Source organism: Saccopteryx bilineata, chromosome 2, assembly GCF_036850765.1.
Source record: "Saccopteryx bilineata isolate mSacBil1 chromosome 2, mSacBil1_pri_phased_curated, whole genome shotgun sequence".
NCBI classification, from domain to species: Eukaryota; Metazoa; Chordata; class Mammalia; order Chiroptera; family Emballonuridae; genus Saccopteryx; species Saccopteryx bilineata.
Genome location: NC_089491.1, coordinates 360,358,631 through 360,376,876, shown reverse-complemented (window position 1 = coordinate 360,376,876; position 18,246 = coordinate 360,358,631). Strand labels below are relative to the sequence as shown.

The window sequence follows — 18,246 nt, the reverse complement described above, 5'->3', positions numbered from 1 at the left end:
AAGTTGATGCTTCTCAACTCTCTCCCTTACTGTCTCTTGCTCGCTAAAAAAAAAAGAATTGAAGGAAGGTCAGTATGTCTAAAAGGGGAGTGTGGTGCAAGAGGAGGCCAGAGAGATAGGCAGTTGTCAGATTGCAGTGTCTTACTGGCTAGCTAAGATTTTTTTTTAAATTCATTTTTTAGAGAGGAGAGAAAATGAGGGGAAGGCAGGAAGCATCAATTCCCATACATGCCTCAACCAGGCAAGCCCAGGGTTTCAAACCGGTGACCTCAGCGTTCCAGGTCAACGCTTTATTCACTGCGCCACCACAGGTCAGGCCTGGCTATCTATATTAAGATTTTAGACTTTACTATAAGAGCAAAAGAAACTCCTGAAAGATTTTAAATGAGATCAATAAAACTGATTTATGTTTTGAAAAGTGATTCCTGTTGTGATGTAGAAAATAGTTTTGAGTGAGGCAAGGATAGATACGGAAAACCAGTTAGGAAGCTATTGTAGTATTCTAGCTGATAGTAATTTGGATTAGGGAAGTTAAAAAGTGTATCAGTTTTTTGTTGTTGCTATAGCAAATTACCAATAATTAGTAGCTTAAAACAAACAAAAATTTATCTTACAGTTTGAAGGGCAGAAGTCGAACATAAATCTCAATGAGCTAAAATCAAGGTGTTGGAGGGGATGCATTGTTTTCTGAAGGTTCTAGGGGAGAATCATTTCCTTACATTTTTCAGTTTCTAGAGACTGCCTATATTGCTTGACTTGTGGCTTCCTTTTTCTGTCTTCAAAGCCAGCACTGTTGTATCTCTCTGACGATTCTTCTATAGTCACATCTGCCTCTGACTCTTCTCTTCTTCCTCCCTTTCCCAGTTTTTTTTGTTTTGTTTTGTTTTTGTATTTTTCTGAAGCTGGAAACGGGGAGAGACAGTCAGACAGTCTCCCGCATACGCCCGACCGGGATCCACCCGGCACGCCCACTAGGGGCGATGCTCTGCCTACCAGGGGGCGATGCTCTGCCCCTCCGGGGCGTCGCTCCACCGCGACCAGAGCCACTCTAGCGCCTGGGGCAGAGGCCAAGGAGCCATCCCCAGCACCCGGGCCATCTTTGCTCCAATGGAGCCTTGGCTGCAGGAGGGGAAAAGAGAGACAGAGAGGAAGGGGGGGTGGAGAAGCAAATGGGCGCCTCTCCTATGTGCCCTGACCGGGAATCGAACCCAGGTCCCCCGCACGCCAGGCCGACGCTCTACCACTGAGCAAACCGGCCAGGGCCCTCCCTTTCCCAGTTTTAAGGACTCTTGTGAATATACTGGGCTCACCTGGATAATCCAGGATACTCTAACTTAAAGTTAGTTAATAAGCAACTCTAATTTCCCTTTACTATGTGACCTAACATAATCACAAATTCCTGAAATAAAGACATGGACATCTTAGGATGTATTATTACACCTAAAATATAGGGAGAGAGGGAGAATCAACTTGATTAAAAATTTATATATAGGTATGTATTTGTGGTTATCTTAGAGGTTACAAAGTGAATTCCCAATTTATTACTGTATTCAGAGAGTACTCTTACCATTTTCCAAATAATACAAGTATCTTAAAACAATTTAACTCCATTTACCCATCTTCCCCTTTGTAATATTGTTGTCTTTTCTTACTTTCATTTATTTTATTTGAGAGAGAGAAAAAGAGAGAGAGATGGAAGGACAGACAGACGGGGAGAGAAATAAGAAGCATCAGCTTGTAGTTGTGGTACCTTAGTTTTTCATTGATTGCTTTCTCATATGTGCCTTTACCGGGGGGCTGCAGATGAGCCAGTGACCCTTTACTCAAGTCAGTGACCTCTGGGCTTCAAGCCAGTGACCTTTGGGCTCAACCCAGCAACCATCGGGTCATGTCTATGATTCCATGTTCAAGCTGGTGAGCCGGCACTCAAGCTGGTAACCTCAGGGTTTCGAACCTTGGTCTTTAGCATCCTATGTTGATGCTCTATCCACTGCACCACTGCCTGGTCAGGCTTGTCTCACTTCTAAATGTTTTAGTTTGCATCAGTTTTTTTTTTTTTGTTTTTTTTTTTGTACTTTTCTGAAGCTGGAAACAGGGAGAGACAGTCAGACTCCCGCATGCGCCCGACCGGGATCCACCCGGCACGCCCACCAGGGGGCAATGCTCCGCCCCTCCGGGGCATCGCTCTGTTGCGACCAGAGCCACTCCAGCGCCTGGGGCAGAGGCCAAGGAGCCATCCCCAGCGCCTGGGCCATCCTTGCTCCAATGGAGCCTCAGCTGTGGGAGGGGAAGAGAGAGACAGAGAGGAAGGAGAGGGGGAGGGGTGGAGAAGCAGATGGGCGCCTCTCCTGTGTGCCCTGGCCGGGAATCGAACCCGGGACTTCTGCACGCCAGGCCGACGCTCTACCACTGAGCCAACTGGCCAGGGCCAGTTTGCATCAGTTTTGAAAGGTATTTTTATTAGACATAGCATTCTAGATTGGTGGGCCTGGCTGATTGGTTCAGTGGTAGACTGTCAGCCTGGCGTGTAGATGTCCTCGGTTCAATTACCGATCAGGGCACACAGGAGAAGTGACTATCTGCTTCTCTACCCGTCTTCTTCCCTCTTCTCTCTCTCTTCCACTCCTGTAGCCATGGCTTGACTGGTTCAAGCACATTGGTCCTGGGTGCTGAGGATGGTTTCGTGGAGCCTCTGCTGCAGGCAGTAAAAATAGTTCGGTGGCAAGCATGACCTCAAGTGGGCAGAGCATTAGCCCCAGATGGGGGTTGCTAGGTGGATCCCATCAGGGGCACATGTGGGAGTCTGTCTCTCTATCTCCCCTCCTCTAACTTGGGGAAAAAAAAATCTAAATTGGCAAGTTTTGTTTTACTTTGTTTTCCTTTTAGTACTTTAAATGTGCCATTAATGGTCTCTGGTTTCCATAATTTCATTGAAAAAAATCTGCCATTGTCCTATTTTTACTTCCATAAGGGTAATGATGTCTTTCTCTTTGATAGTTTTTAAGATTTCTTCTTTTTTCTTTAGTTTTTGGCAGTTTGAGTCTGCTGTCCCTAGGTGTGGTTTTATATTTACTCTGTTTGAGATTTGCAAAGCTTCTGGAATCTGTGGATTGATATCTTTTATCAGTTTTAGAGAATTTGTGGCTCAGTGGATATAGCATAGGCCCAGTATATGAATGTCACAGGTTTAATTACTGATCAGGATACACAGGAGAAACAACCATTTGCTTCTCTCCCCCTCCCTCTCCCCTTCTCTCTTTCCCCTCTGGAAGCCAATGGTTCAGGCATGGCTACGGGCACTGAGGATAGCTTGGTTGGTCCTAGTGCACCAGTCTCAGGCACTAAAAATAGCTCAGTATTCGAGAGCATTGGTCTCAGACAGGGTTGCTGGGTGGATCCTGGCTAGGGAACATGAGAGAGTCTGTCTCACTTTCTCCCTCCTCTCACTTAAAAAAAAAAATCACTGAATGAAGTTGTGGGAAACCCTTTTTTCAGTTTTTTATATATACATATATGTACTAGGTTGTGATGTAAAATATTTCTTACTGAAGAGCATAATCAAGAGAGTCTGAAAAATGCTCTGGTTAAACCTCTAAGATCCTTTCAAAATTTGAGCACTTACGAATTTCCATGTGCAATTAATAAAACTTTACCACTGTACAACCTTTTACAGATGGCAAAGTTCACAACCTAGTGACTATAGCAAGGCATTGATTATTGAAACATAATATTGACAATGAAAAAGGTAAACAGCATCCCTGCCTTTTCTATAATAGTAGATTAGGAAATACTGGAAATAGCAAGAACTGCTAAATGCCCCAAAATATAAAAATCTGATATTAATCCTTCCATCAAAAAGAGATATACAGTAACTTAAAACCAAATGAGCCTGACTGGGCGGTGGCGCAGTGGATAGAATGTTGGACTGGGATGCGGAGCACCCGGTTCGAGACCCAAGATTGCCAGCTTGAGTGTGGGCTCATCTGGTGTGAGCAAGGCTCACCAGCTTGAGCCCAAGGGCGCTGGCTTGAGCAAGGGATCACTCGGTAATAAGAAAGCAATCAATGAACAACTAAGGAGCCGCAACAAAGAATTGATGTTTCTCTTTTTTTTTTTCTTTTTTCAGAGACAGAGAGAGTCAGAGAGAGGGATAGACAGGAACGGAGAGAGATGAGAAGCATCAATCATTAGTTTTTTGTTGTGACATCTTAGTTGTTCATTGACTGCTTTCTCATATGTGCCTTGACTTGGGCCTTCAGCAGACTGAGTAACTCCTTGCTTGAGCCAGCAACCTTGGGTCCAAGCTGGTGAGCTTTGCTCAAACCAGATGAGCCTGCGCTCAAGCTGGCGACCTCGGGGTCTCGAACCTGGGTCCTCCGCATCCCAGTCCAACGCTCTATCCATTGCGCCACCACCTGGTCAGGCAGAATTGATGTTTCTCATCTCTCTCCTTTCCTGTCTGTCTGTCCCTATCTGTCTCTCTCTCTGACTCTGTCTCTGACACACACACACACACAAAAAGACCAAATGACAAATGGGAACATTTTCCAGATTAAAATTTCTCTGGTTAAAGCTTCCATTTACTTACTGAAGAAGTGAAGAGGAATGAAGAAAGATATCGCTCAAAGTCTCTGCTGTACAAATTGTAACCTGAATGGACTCTGGGAGCAAAGACCACTTCTGAAGTATGTATGATTTCCACTCATCCACGGGCAGATCCATGCTACTTTAGGTCTATAAAATGAATAAGAAAATAAGGAGTTCAGATTTCTACAAATGCATAATTCTAGAAAATCAAGATTTCATTCCTGCAAGCATGAAGCAAAAAAATCAATTCTTGTGGTCTTTTTTAATAGTTGTTTACATGCTTAAGTTGTGTATATGTGAGAGAGCTATATTTTGTCACACCAATTCATTTAACTGTCCTTTTATTCATAACTATTTGACAGACTACTCTGTTCCAGGCACCAGGCTGGGTGACTAGGTAGCCACCATCCCTGTCCTCTGAGACCTTCATCTATCTAGTTGCTCAAGTCAGAAACCTGAGGGACATTCCAGATTTTTCTGTCTCACACTCTCCAGCAACTATTAAATTAACAAATATTTCTATCTCTTACATAGTCCAGGTTTTTTTCTTTCAATTCCCCTTTAGTTCAGTGCCTCACTGTGTCATGACTGGCATTCCTTGCAGAATATCCTAACTAGACCCTATGCCCTCATTCCTCTGCCCCATCCCCCAATTCAATCCATTCTCCACATTGAAACAGACAGATGTCAGTCCGCTGCCTTTAATTAATCAATATTCCTCCTGGCATTTAAGAAAACCTAGTACAAACTCGTTTATTATTTGACCTTTGCCTTACTTTCTAAAGCTCAAGTACCACTCTTCCTCTGTAACCTACTATCTTGAGCTACTTACTCGAAGCTTTCCCTAGCATGCTAGGCTATTCACCTCTCAAGTTTTTTGCAAAGATTACACATACTTCTGGGGGCATCCCCACCCTTGTGGACTTGGAGTCCACAAGGCAAATTTCCACACATCTTTCAAGAGTCAGTTCAGGCCTGCTGTGGTGGTGCAGTGGATCAAGCATTGAGACCCCGAACGCTGAGGTCGCCGGTCCAAAATCCTGGCCTTGCCTGGTCAAAGCACATATGGGAGTTGATGCTTTCTGCTCCCCCTCTTCTCTCTCACTCTCTATTTCTATATCTCTCTGTCTCCCTTCTCTAAAATGAATAAGTAAATAAAAATAATTTTATAAAAAAAGGACTCAGTTCAAATGGCACCTCCTCCAAGAAGCCTTCCGTCATTTTTCATCTGTGTGATTCCAGCACGGTTGTAACTCTCTTGGAGCCCATACCATATCTAACTTGAGTTAGGGTTACTTACTGTGGAAACTTCCTCGACAGACTGCTTTCCTCTGAGGTCAGGCACGGGGTCTAATTTACATTCAGAACCCCCCACTGTGCTAAATTCAGGATTGAGTTGCTGTTTTTGCAGGGTTATCAGTTCTAACTCTGCTTTGGGCTACCAGCCTGTCTGCCTGCTAAAGGCCAGACCGGGTATGTTTCCGAGAGCCCGCTAGCAAAGCTTCCGGAACTGCTACTCTAAGGCTAGTGGCTGCTTTCGCGTCACGCACGGCGCGCCCCGCAGTTTAGCTCCCCGCCTTCGGGCCCAGCCTTCCCACGACTCTCCCGGGAACTTGGGCTCGGGAGGCACACTGGAACGCTTGCCGTGCCTCGGCCAATGCGGTGGCTGCCCAGCCCCTACGTCCGCCCCTGCGCCGTGCGCAGGTCGGGAGGCGGAAGTGGCGTACGCAGCGCCTCGGGCCAATTGGTGTAGAGCGCGCCGGACCCCGGGAGTGAGTTGTGCGCCCCTGGGTCGGAAACGCGGGAGTTGGCGCGGCGGAGCCATGGGGGGCCACTTGAGCGAAGGGGCTATTGCGGTGAGGAGATGCCTGCGAGCCGGGCTCAGGGCCGGGGTGGCTGTGAACCTTGGGGTTGTGCGTAGTGGAGAATAGGGAGAGGAGTTGGGGGCGATGGGGAGAGAAAGCGGAGAAGGAGATAGCGGGGACGGAGGAAACCTCTGGGTCATTCCCTAGAATCATCACCCTTTCTTGAAAGAATTTTTCCGGTCGTCTTTGAAACAAGATGCTTACTTTTCCCTGCTTAAGAATACGAAACAGTAAACTTGATTTTTCCCTCCATCTCCCATCGACGACCACTGTGTCTTTCCTCTTCATTCACAGCAAAATTTCAACAGTTTCCTGCATTCAGCTATTTCCTCGTCTTTTATCAACTCTTTAGCACGCTACAATCAGTCTTCCCAATGTAGGTCACTGTAAATACCTGTGGCTGAAATTAGCAGTGTGTCCCAGCTGCTAAATCCAACACTTTTCTTCATATCCCGGACGAGCCCTCCCCCCCCCCCCCAACACTTTCAGAGTTCTCATTAATGTTTGAGTCCGTTGAGTATTGCTTCCTTCTGGTGACACTTTTCTTTGGTTCGTGTGATTCAGTTTGGTCTTTTCTCATCTTATTAGCAGTTACCTCTTTGTACATTTTTGTTGACTCAAGGCTCAGCTCTAGGCCCTCTTCTCTCAAGACAGTCTCATGTTAATTGCTCCCAGATGTTTTTTTGTTCGGAAGACCGTATCTATGAAAGACAATCTTTAATAATCTACCTGCCTACCTGGTATCTCCAAGGCATGTTAAATTCAGTATTGTCCTAGAGCAAATTCATTTATCTGCTCTACCTAAACTGGGGCGTCTTGGTGTTCTCTATCTGGATGAATTGCATCATATACATTAACTTATGCCAACCAGAAATTGAGGAATCATTTTTCCTACAAAATCCTGAATGTCCAGTCCAGTACCACGTCAAATGTATTTTACTTTCACATACATGCAGTTGTGGGATTCAGCAGGTTTGCACCGGTGATACCTAATTTTTTTGAGTTTGGCGAACCAGTCGTTAAAATGGCACTTGTGCCTGACCAGGCCTGGGATGCAGAAAACCGAGGTTCGAAATCCTATGGTCGCTGGCTTGAGTAAGGGGTTACTCAGTAACCGTTACTGGCTCTGCTGGAGAACCCTTCTGCCGGCCCCCCCCCCCCCCATCAAGGCAGGCGAGAAAAAGCAATTAATGAACAACTAAGGCACAGCAACAAAGAATTGATTCTTCTCATCTCTTCCTTCCTGTCTCTCTTTCGCTTAAAAAAAAAAAAATGACACTTGTAATCAGGGTTCTCTCTTAAGATGGGCACCTGGGCAGCTTCCCAATGTGGAAATCACAAATTTTCATTCCTTACTCTTTTGTAAAGTTCATCTGCGCAACAGTGTATTCTAAGCTACCATAGTAATGTTCACTCCGTCCATAGGTGAAAAAATTGCAAGTGAGCATGCCAATCAAGAAGCAATATGGAAATATCTTAAGTAACAGTTTAATTGTTTTTCTTGTCAGGTATTATTTAATATTTTTATTAATATTTTAAAACCCTTATAATCTAGTTTTGTGTACCTTTTTTATTCTTAAGTATTAAGTGCACGAAATATTAAACTACTTTTCAGTGTATCGTTCTTTATACTTAAAACAGTCATGCTTGACCTGTGGTGGCACAGTGGATCAAGCATCGACCTGGAATGCTGAGATCACCGGTTCAAAACCCTGGGCTTGCCTGGTCAAGGCACTTTGTGGGAGTTGATGCTTCCTGCTTCTCCCCCCCTTCTCTCTCTCTCTCTTGCTCTCTTTCTCTCTCCGTCTCTCTTCTCTAAACTGAATAAAGAAATAAATAAATTTTAAAAAAAGTCATTAGGGCAGAGAACCAGTTAAATTATTTGAATCCCACAACTGCATATATGTTTTAATAACCACCTAGTTCTCTCCGTCCACATTGGCACCATCATTTTTTTGCCTGGATCACTCACTTGCACGCAGCATATCCTCCACCTGCCATTTCCATCATAGCATATTCCTAGCTTGTTCTCTCTTCCTTTCCAGCCATTTAAAAAAAATTAATTCCTGGTATATTCCATACTCTTTTATTTATTTATTTATTTATTTTTATAAATAAAATTTTATTTTAATGGGGTGACATCAATAAATCAGGGTACATATATTCAAAGAAAACATTTCCAGGTTATCTTGTCATTTAGTTCTGTTGCATACCCATCACCCAAAGAGAGATCATCCTCCGTCACCCTCTATCCAGTTTTCTTTGTACCCCTCCCCCTCCCCCTCTCCCTTCTTCCCTCCCCCCACCCCCCATAACCACCACACTCCTGTCCATGTCTCTTAGTCTCGTTTTTATGTCCCACCAATGTATGGAATCCTGCAGTTCTTGTTTTTTTCTGATTCACTTATTTCACTCAGCATAATGTTATCAAGATTCCACCATTCTGCTGTAAGTGATCCGTTGTCATCATTTCTTCTAGCTGAATAGTATACCATGATGTATATGTGCCCCATCTTCTTTATCCAGTCTTCTATTTTTTTTTTACAGTGATTAAAAGCCTTTAAGCAAACTCTTGGCCAATACAGCAAGAATCCATAAAAGAGTAGTGTCCTAACATGTTCACCAAGTCCAAGTTGGCCCCATCACCATGCCAAATCCCTGAAAAATGCAACCCAACCACAGTTCAGTCTGTTAGGAGCTGTCACAGGGAGCAGGAGTCCAGGAAAAGTCCGCATGGCACTGGAGTTGTCACAATTCTATGCTTTGCAGCTCATGTCCAAGTCCCAGTGACCGCTGCTTCTAGCTGGTAATGATTCAGGTAGACTGGAAATATTCCATACTCTTGCCTTCCACCTGGTCTTTGATCATTCACATAATCTTTATATCTAAACTCAGTTGTTACTTCTTCAAAGAAGTCTTTCTTCCCTTACAAGGCTAATTAAATCCCTTTATTTTGAGACCCTTATTTCTCTTTGTTTACTTATTAGCTGTGTGACTTTGGGCAAAATACTAAACTCTGCTTTTCACTCTTCTGTAAAATGAGGATAATGATACTGAATACCTATTATGTAAATTTATTGGGTTGATTGAGTTATTAAGTGAGTTATTACTCACTTAATTACTATTTAAAGTGGTCTGTGCCTGATACATAGTAAATGCTCAGCATATGTTACTTATTATTGATAGTCACATGTCATTTTACATTTATTTCTTGATTTGCTTAATGTCAGTTACTCTTTGTTTCCTTCACTGGACTGTACAGTCTTCTGTGTGTGTGTGTGTATCGCTCAACATAGTATCCAATACTTGTATAAATACCTGGGACAGTGCTGGCAAGTTTTAGGTTACAGATAAATGTTTGCTAGTTGTATATCAGGCAGTGAAAAGTAACAGACAAGATGGGTGGGGAATAAAAGGAGCTGGGAGGAAACAGTAAGGGGAAGAACAAATGGCCAAATGAGTGAATATTTGAATAAATTAGAAATAAGTAGACTTGGGAAGTGATTACAAATCGTAGTCCTCATTTACTTTATAGCTGCTACCTTGTGTCTTCAAGACAAATTAGGGGTTAGAAAAAAATTAGGAACAGTTCTTCAGTTTTAAAATTATTTATTTATTTTACAGGGACAGAGAGAGAATCAGAAAGAGGGATAGATAGGGACAGACAGACAGGAACGGAGAGAGATGAGAAGCATCAATCATTAGTTTTTCGTTGGACACCTTAGTTGTTCATTGATTGCTTTCTCATATGTGCCTTGACTGCGGGCCTTCAGCAGACTGAGTAACCCCTTGCTTGAGCCAGCGACCCTGGGTCCAAGCTGGTGAGCTTTTTGCTCAAGCCAGATGAGCCCGTGCTCAAGCTGGCGACCTCGGAGTCTTGAACCTGGGTCCTCCGCATCCCAGTCCAATGCTCTATCCACTGCGCCACCGCCTGGTCAGGCAGTTCTTCAGTTTTTAAAAAGAATGGTCACAGGGTTATGTAAATATAAATAATTTGGTCAGTTTTTTGTTATATTCAAAATTTTAGAAACATGTTTCCAGTGTTAGGTAAAGTGTTATTTACATTTATGATGACAAGGTTTGGAGAGCCTTTGTTAGCTTTTGATTATTAGCTAAAGCGAGTAGTATCATTTTAGTTTAAAAGACACAGGCCCTCCTGACCAGGTGGTGGGCAGTGGGTAGAGCGTTGGCCTAGGATGCTGAGGACCCAGGTTCAAGAGCCTGAGGTTGCCGCTTGAGCATGGGGTCACCACCTTGAGCTTGGGATCATAGGCATGATACCATGTTTGTTGGCTTGAGCCCAATGATCACTGGCTTGAAGCTCAGGTCGCTGCTTTGAGCCCAAAGTCACTGGCTTGAGCAAGGGGTCCCTGGCTCAACTGAAGCGCCCCCCCCATCAAGGCACCTATGAGAAGGAATCAACGAACAACTAAAGTGTTGCAACTAGGAGTTGATGCTTCTCATCTCCCTTCCTGTCTGTCTGTTCCTGTCTGTCCCTCTCTCGCTCTCTAAGGGGAAAAAAAAAGACCCCAGACCCAGAAGGGTAAGCAACTAACACAAATAGTAGATGCATTTTGGGCAAGAGCTAAATCACAAAATAAGAGATATTATGCCTGACCTCTGGTGGCACAGTGGATAAAGTGTTGACCTAGAACGCCGAGGTTACTGGTTTTAAGTTCCAGGTTTGCCCATTCAGGGCACATATGGGAGTTGATACTTTTTGTTCCTCCCCCCTTCTCTCTCTTTCTCTCTCTCCCCTCTCTCTAAAATGAATAAATAGAAATCTTAAAAATATAAAAAGATAATGCATAGAATCATTGTGGTAAATAGAATTTGTGACTTAAATAATTAAGTAATGTAAAAAATGGTGAAGAAAACTATTATTTTTGACCTTTTCCAATGTGCCAAATAATTTATAATAGTTGACACTTAAAGTAAACCTGTAAGGTAGATTTTATTATTACTCTCATTTTACAAATGAAGGAATTAAAAAATGCTAAGGAGTTAAATTGCTCATGGAGTGAGGATTCAAACACATGTGCCCTTGACTATTACATTCTTTTGCCTTGATTTTTTAAAAGAAATCTTTATTTATTTATTTATTTTGAGGAGAGAAAGAGAAACATCAATTTGTTGTTCCATTTAAACATTCATTAGTTGTTTCTTGTATGTGCTCTGATCTGGGATTGAACCCATAACCTTAGCATATTGAGTGAAGTTCTAGCCAACTGAGCTACCCTACCAGGGCCAACACTAATTTTATAATAAGTTTTGAAATTGAGTAGTATAAACCTCATTTTCATTCTTTTTTAAATTGTTTACTGGTTCTAGGACCTCTGCATTTTCATATATATTTTAGAATCAGTTTGTCAATTTCTGATAAAGCCTGTGTCTTAATTGAGAGTACATTGCACTTACAATTCAATTTGGGGTAAATGACATCTTGAAAACATTGAGTCTTTCAAACCATGGACATGGCATATCTTTCTTTTTTTTTTTTACAGAGACAGAGAGAGGGATAGACAGACAGGAATGGAGAGATGAGAAGCATCAATCATTAGTTTTTTGTTGCTCATTGCAGCACCTTAGTTGTTCATTGATTGCTTTCTCATATGTGCCTTGACCGTGGGCCTTCAGCAGACCGAGTAACCCCTTGCTGGAGCCAGTGACCTTGGGTCCAAGCTGGTGAGCTTTTGCTCAAACCACATATCTTTCTTTTATTTAAGTTTTCTTTAATTTCTTGGTGCCCTGGCTGGGTAGCTTAGTTGTTTAGAATGTTGTCCTGATATGCCAAGGTTGCTGGTTCGATCCCTAGTCAGGACACATAAAAGAAACAACGCAGCCTGACCAGGCGGTGGCGCAATGGATAGAATGTCGGACTGGGATGCAGAGGACCCAGGTTTGAAACCCTGAGGTTGCCAGCTTGAGCGTGGGCTCATCTTGTTTGAGCAAAAGCTCACCAGCTTGGGCCTAGGGTTGCTCATCTGGCTTGAGTGCGGGCTCACTAGTTTAAGCTCAGAGTCGGTGGCTTGAGCGTGGGATCATAGACATGACCCCGTGGTCACTGGCTTGAGCCCAAAGGTCACTGGTTTGAGCCCAGGGTCGCTGGCTTGAGCAAGGGGTCACTCGGTCTGCTGTAGCCCCCTTACCATCAAGGCACATATGAGAAAGCAATCATTGAACAACTAAGGTACTGCAACAAAGAATTGATGCTTCTCATCTCTCTCCCTTCCTGTCTTTGTCCCTGTCTGTCTGTCCCTCTCTCTGACTCTTTCTCTGTCAAAAAAAATACAAAAATCAACCCAATTAATGCATAAATAAGTGGAAAAACAAATTGATGTTTCTCCCTCTTCATCTCCCTCTTCCACCTCCCTCCCTTCCTCTTTCTCTAAAATCAACCAGTAAATTAAACTTTATTTTTAAAAAAGATTTTATTTTTATTTATTTTGGGGGGGAGAGAGAGAAGAGGGGAGGAGCAGGAAGCATCATATCTCATATATGCCTTGACCAGGCAAGCCCTGGGTTTTGAACTGGCGACCTCAGTGTTCCAGGTCGGTGCTTTATCTACTGTGCCACCACAGGTCAGACAAATAAAACTTTTTAAAAATCATTGAGTGCCTGACCAGGCGGTGGCGCAGTGGATAGAGCATCAGACTGGGATGCAGAGGACGCAGGTTCAAGACCCTGAGGTTGCCAGCCTGAGCACGGGCTCATCTGGTTTGAGCAAAAGCTCACCAGCTTGCACCCAAGGTCGCTGGCTCGAGCGAGGGGTTACTTGGTCTGCTGAAGGCCCGCGGTCGAAACACATATGAGAAAGCAATCAAGGAACAACTAAGGTGTCGCAATGCGCAACAAAAAAACTGATGAACTGATGATTGATGCTTCTCATCTCTCCGTTCCTGTCTGTCTGTCCCTGTTTATCCCTCTCTTTGACTCTCTCTGTCCCTGTAAAAAAAAAAAAAAATCATTGAGCCCCTCGCCCCAAGAGCTTTTGTTTTTGTGGGTTATATGTACCATAACATTTTTGAAATTATAACAGGTCAATTTTTTTTTTTAAACTAAGTGAGAGGTGAGGAGGCAGAGAGACAGACTCCTGAATGCGCCCTGACCGGGATTCACCCGGCAAGCCCCCCTTACCGAGTGATGTTTTACCCATCTGTGGCCATTGCTGTGTTACTTGGCAACCAACCTATTTTAGGGCCTGAGGTAAAACCATGAAGCCATCCTTAGTGCCCAGGGCCAACTTGCTTGGACCAATCGAGCCATAGCTCCGGGAGGGGGAAAGAAGCAGATGGTCGCTTAGTGTGTGTGCCCTGACTGGGAATCAAACCCAGGACATCCACATGCTGGGCTGATGTTCTACCACTGGGCCTACTGGCCAGAGCCATAAGAAGTCAATTTTAAAAAATATTTATTCATTAATTTGGGGTGAAATGTTTTTATAATAATAATAAACTTGTCTGTTAACATAAATAAAATTCTTATGAAAAATAACTATAATATATAATATATGTATATATATAAAACTTACTGGATTCCTGATTTATTGTAAAAGGATATCACAGGAACAGCCAAGTGGAGGAGAGTCATAGGGCAAGGTATGTGGGAAGGGGCTTGGAGCTTCCGTGCCCTCTCCAGGTAGGTGCCACTCTTCCCACATTCCCGTGTGTTCGCCAGCTCTCTCTCTATTTCAAAACAAATAGAAAAGTGACATTGATTTACATTTTCACAATGCTTTAGTGTCTGGCTTATGAGAAGACACTACAGCTAGATTTCAGTATATTCGTATACTATGTTGTTTGGTTCAACTGTATGAAGGAAATCTGGCTTCGTGTGTATAGCTGGAAAAAAGAGGAGTATTTTAATAGTGTTTAATAGGGTTTTTTTGATAACTGTGATATAAGAAATATATAAATTTGGTCTTTGTTTGGTTCCCAGCACAGAGGTCCTAAAACCCTTGGAATTTCCTGAGTGATATGGATGGGAGGAGCATCCTTTGTTAATTTATGATGTTGCTAATGGAAATAGGGTTCTTCCATAGAGTTGCAAGAAAAGTATTTTGGGGACCTATGTATGGGGCGATGAGGCATAGTGGTAAGATTCATTGGAGCTGGGGCAAACACAAAGGACTGTGTCCTGGTGCCCAGTGTCTCATCCATGACGAGGTGGCTTAACTCCATCTTACTCTGGCATAAGTACCCACCAGGAGGGTCAGGATTCAGAACTGGAATGTTTTCTCCCTGGGCTCTAGTAGTCCAGCATAGTTTCTGCTCTCATTCTGCTAGCTTAGTCTCTGTTCCTGGCTGCATTCTTGCCTGTGCTGAGCTGCTGCACCCAGGCCCACCCCTAGAGCCATGCTTGGACCCACGCGGCTGCCAGAGAGCCACAGAGAAAGAATGTATGAACAAACAAATACATCCTACCAAGAGGGACCTTTGTTAAGCTTTGATTATATTAGCTCAGGCTTTGGAAGGGGTAAGCTTTCTTTCAAATTAATCAGCCTCTTTCCTGGCTCTTTGTGGGCTTGTGTTGGGTTCTCCCCCTATCCAGTTTCTCTCCTAGGTCTTTAGGAGTTTTATGTCCTCATCTAATCTGATCCTTTTCCCAGGCCAGATACCTCCTCTTTGTGGTCACCATCTTGGCTCCTACTGTGCATGCCTCAGAGTAGATGGCCTCTCCCTGTGCCATCGTGGCTTCCACTGCATGTCCCAGAGTTTTGCTGCATCATCTTGTTTTTTACCATGCATGCGCTTACCTCCCAACTCGTAGTCTGGGCAAGTGGACTAGCTGTACCCCAGGGATATACTTTCTTCCTACACTCAATGGAGGGGTTTTCATCTCCTTGGGGGGGATTTGGCTGTCCCCTGGAGTGTCTGAAGCTATAATTTCCAGACTAAAGCCTGATTAAGTATAACTACCAGAATCAATCAGGTCCAGACAGTCTAGCTTTCTTTTCTTTTGTTAACTCCTAGCTGCCTAGCGAACAATAATAAGCCCCTTTTAGGCCCTGTCGGGTTGGCTCAGTGGTAGAGTGTTGGCTTGGTGTGTGGATGTCCTGGGTTTGATTTCTGGTCAGGGCACATAGGAGAAGTGACCATTTGCTTCTTCACTGCTCTCCCTCCCCCATCTCTCTCTCTCTCTCTCTCTCTCTTTCTCTCTCTCTCTCTCTCCCCCCCCTCTCTCCCTCTCTCTCCCTCTCTTCCTCTCTCCCTTTCTCCCTCGCCCCCTTGTACTCCTGCAGCTGTGACTCTATTGGTTCAAGCACATTGGTCACAGATGCTGAGGATGGCTCCGTGGAGCCTCTGCCTCAGACACTAAAAATAGCTTGGTTGTGAGCATGACCCAAGATGCACAGCGCATTGGCCCCAGACGGGTTGTCAGGTGGATCCCAATTGGGGCACATATGGGAGCCTGTCTATCTCCTTTCCTCTCACTTGGAAAAGAAAACAAAATAATAATAAGCCCCTTTCACCCATACCTGAGTGTATGTATGTTAATGAGGTAACTCTTGGTGGACCTCAGGATAGCTTCTTACTAGGGGCTGGTTTCAGGGGAACCAATTATGTGATTAGAGCAGTGGTTCTCAAAGTGTGCGCCAGGGCACACTGGTGTGCCCTAGAAGATTTCCAGGTGCGCCCTATGGTATTCCAGAGAAATGTGTGCCTGTTGGGGACCAAAAAACCAACAGGGTTTTTGGAGTTGAGATTTTTGGGGGACAGAGGTGTGGGGGATTGGCTATAAGCTGACAGTCTACCCAACCCCCCACTTCACTTGCCTGATTAGGTTGCAAAAGGCTATTAAGCTGTGGTGCTGGATTGTTTACACTACCCCCCATGTTCCCCGGAAAGACTGGAGGCAAGTTTCTTCTTTTTTTTTTTTTTTGATAAGAAACTCAGAGAGAGGGATTGATAGGGACAGACAGAAAGGGAGAGAGATAAGAAGCATCAATTTTTTGTTGCGGCACTTTAGTTGTTCATTGATTGCTTTCTCATATGTGCCTTGACCATGGGGCTACAGCAGAGCAAGTAAATGAACCTTTGCTCAATCCAGCGACCTTGGGCTCAAGCTGGTGAACTTTGCTCAAACCAGATGAGCTCATGCTCAAGCTGGTGACCTTGGGGTCTTGAATCTGGGTCCTCCCCATCCCAGTCCATGCTCTATCCACTGTACCACCACCTGGTCAGGCTCTTCTATCCTTTGTTTGGTGTAAAGTTAAGATATGTATGGTGGGGGTTTTCTGCACTCAACACAATTAAGAGTAAAAAGAGAGGAATTCTTCAGTGTATTGACAAGGAAATGAGAGTTTGCCTTTTAAATATATGCCCAAAACATTGAAGAAATCGCTAGGACACAAGGCTCATGTTTCTCATAAACAGAAGAATGAAAAAACTTAACACATTCATGCCTGAACCTGCTGAACTTACTAAATCTTACTAAGAATGTATCTACAGATATAAAAAGATAACTTTTTTGTCATTTTTAAGTTTAACTTTTTTTTTACAAATTCTAAAAAGCATAACCAAAAAATGTAACAAAAATGTTTTTTAATGTCAGAATACATTTAATTTTTTTTTAAGATTTTTTTTAAATTTTATTTATTCATTTTAGAGAGGAGAGAGAAAGGGAGAGAGAGGAGAGAGAGAGAGAGAGAGAGAGAGAGAGAGAGAAGGTGGGGAGGAGCTGGAAGCATCAACTCCCATATGTGCCTTGACCAGGCAAGCCCAGGGTTTCGAACCCGTGACCTCAACATTTCCAAGTCGACGCTTTATCCACTGCACCACCACAGGTCAGGCAGAATACATTTAAAATCCTTTTTTTAAATTTATTTTTTATTTTTTATTTATTCATTTTAGAGAGGAGAGGGAGAGACAGAGAGAGAGAGAAGGGGGGAGGAGCTGGAAGCATCAACTCCCATATGTGCCTTGACCAGGCAAGCCCAGGGTTCGAACCGGCGACCTCAGCATTTCCAGGTTGACGCTTTATCCACTGCGCCACCACAGGTCAGGCAGGCAGAATACATTTAATTTTGTCATATTTATTTCATTTAATTACCATAAAAGCACGCTTGGGCTTTGTATTTTTTTCTTTAATATTTGACTTAATTATTATAATATTTCTCAAAATTTATATAATGTATAGTGTGCCTACAATTATTTGTAGGATTTTAAATGTACCCTGACTTCAAAAAGTTTGAGAACCACTGGATTAGAAGGTTGGAACTTTTAGCCCTAACTTCTGGACCCCAGAGGCTAGAGATTGAATTTATCAGCAGTAGCCAGTGATTTAATTGATCATGCTTACATAATAGAGCCTTCATAAAAATCCTCAACAATAGGGTTTAGAAAGCTTCTGTTTTAGTGGATGAATCCACATGCCAGGAGCCTGGTGGTACACCCCAGACTCTACGTCAGCCTGGTCCCTACCACCCACTAGTGGACGTTCTAGCTTTTATGGTGGGCGGTAGCAGAGCAACCAAAGTTTAAATAAAAAGATAGATTTAACTATAGTAAGTTGTTTTATTTTGCCAAACTTAGCGAAAATCCGACATAAAGTACTTGGTAAGTAATTATTATTATATGCTTTAACTTGCTGTAACTCTGCTTTATAAATTTTATAAAGTAAAGTTACTTCCCTACTTTATAAATCACCATTACTGTGGAACTGGTGGGCAGTTAGAAAATTTTACTACTAACAGATACAAAAGTGGGCGGTAGGTATAAAAAGGTTGACTATCCCTGCTCTACAGGGACAACCTGTGTATGGGGCTCTTCCAGATCTTCCTTTATTTACCTTT

The 18,246-nt window shown here is 43.3% G+C and overlaps 2 protein-coding genes across 4 annotated transcripts in view; one reads left to right on the top strand and one right to left on the bottom strand.

Moving 5' to 3' along the window:
* Positions 1–6,204, bottom strand: part of SMYD4 (SET and MYND domain containing 4) — a 46,093-nt gene extending 39,889 nt beyond the window's left edge. For all 3 annotated transcript variants that reach the window (XM_066263062.1, XM_066263060.1, XM_066263063.1), the window contains exons 1-2: positions 5,888–6,204; positions 4,589–4,734 (exon numbers count right to left, since the gene is read on the bottom strand). In XM_066263062.1, the coding sequence (XP_066119159.1) occupies positions 4,589–4,722 (134 nt within the window). In that variant the 5' untranslated portion in view covers positions 4,723–4,734; positions 5,888–6,204. The remainder of the gene's footprint in view (positions 1–4,588; positions 4,735–5,887) is intronic.
* Positions 6,205–6,301: 97 nt separating this feature from the next.
* RPA1 (replication protein A1) overlaps positions 6,302–18,246 on the top strand; it is a 72,179-nt gene continuing 60,234 nt past the window's right edge. Inside the window, exon 1 of the mRNA XM_066263059.1 lies at positions 6,302–6,443. Within this exon, the coding sequence (XP_066119156.1) occupies positions 6,411–6,443 (33 nt within the window). The 5' untranslated portion in view covers positions 6,302–6,410. The remainder of the gene's footprint in view (positions 6,444–18,246) is intronic.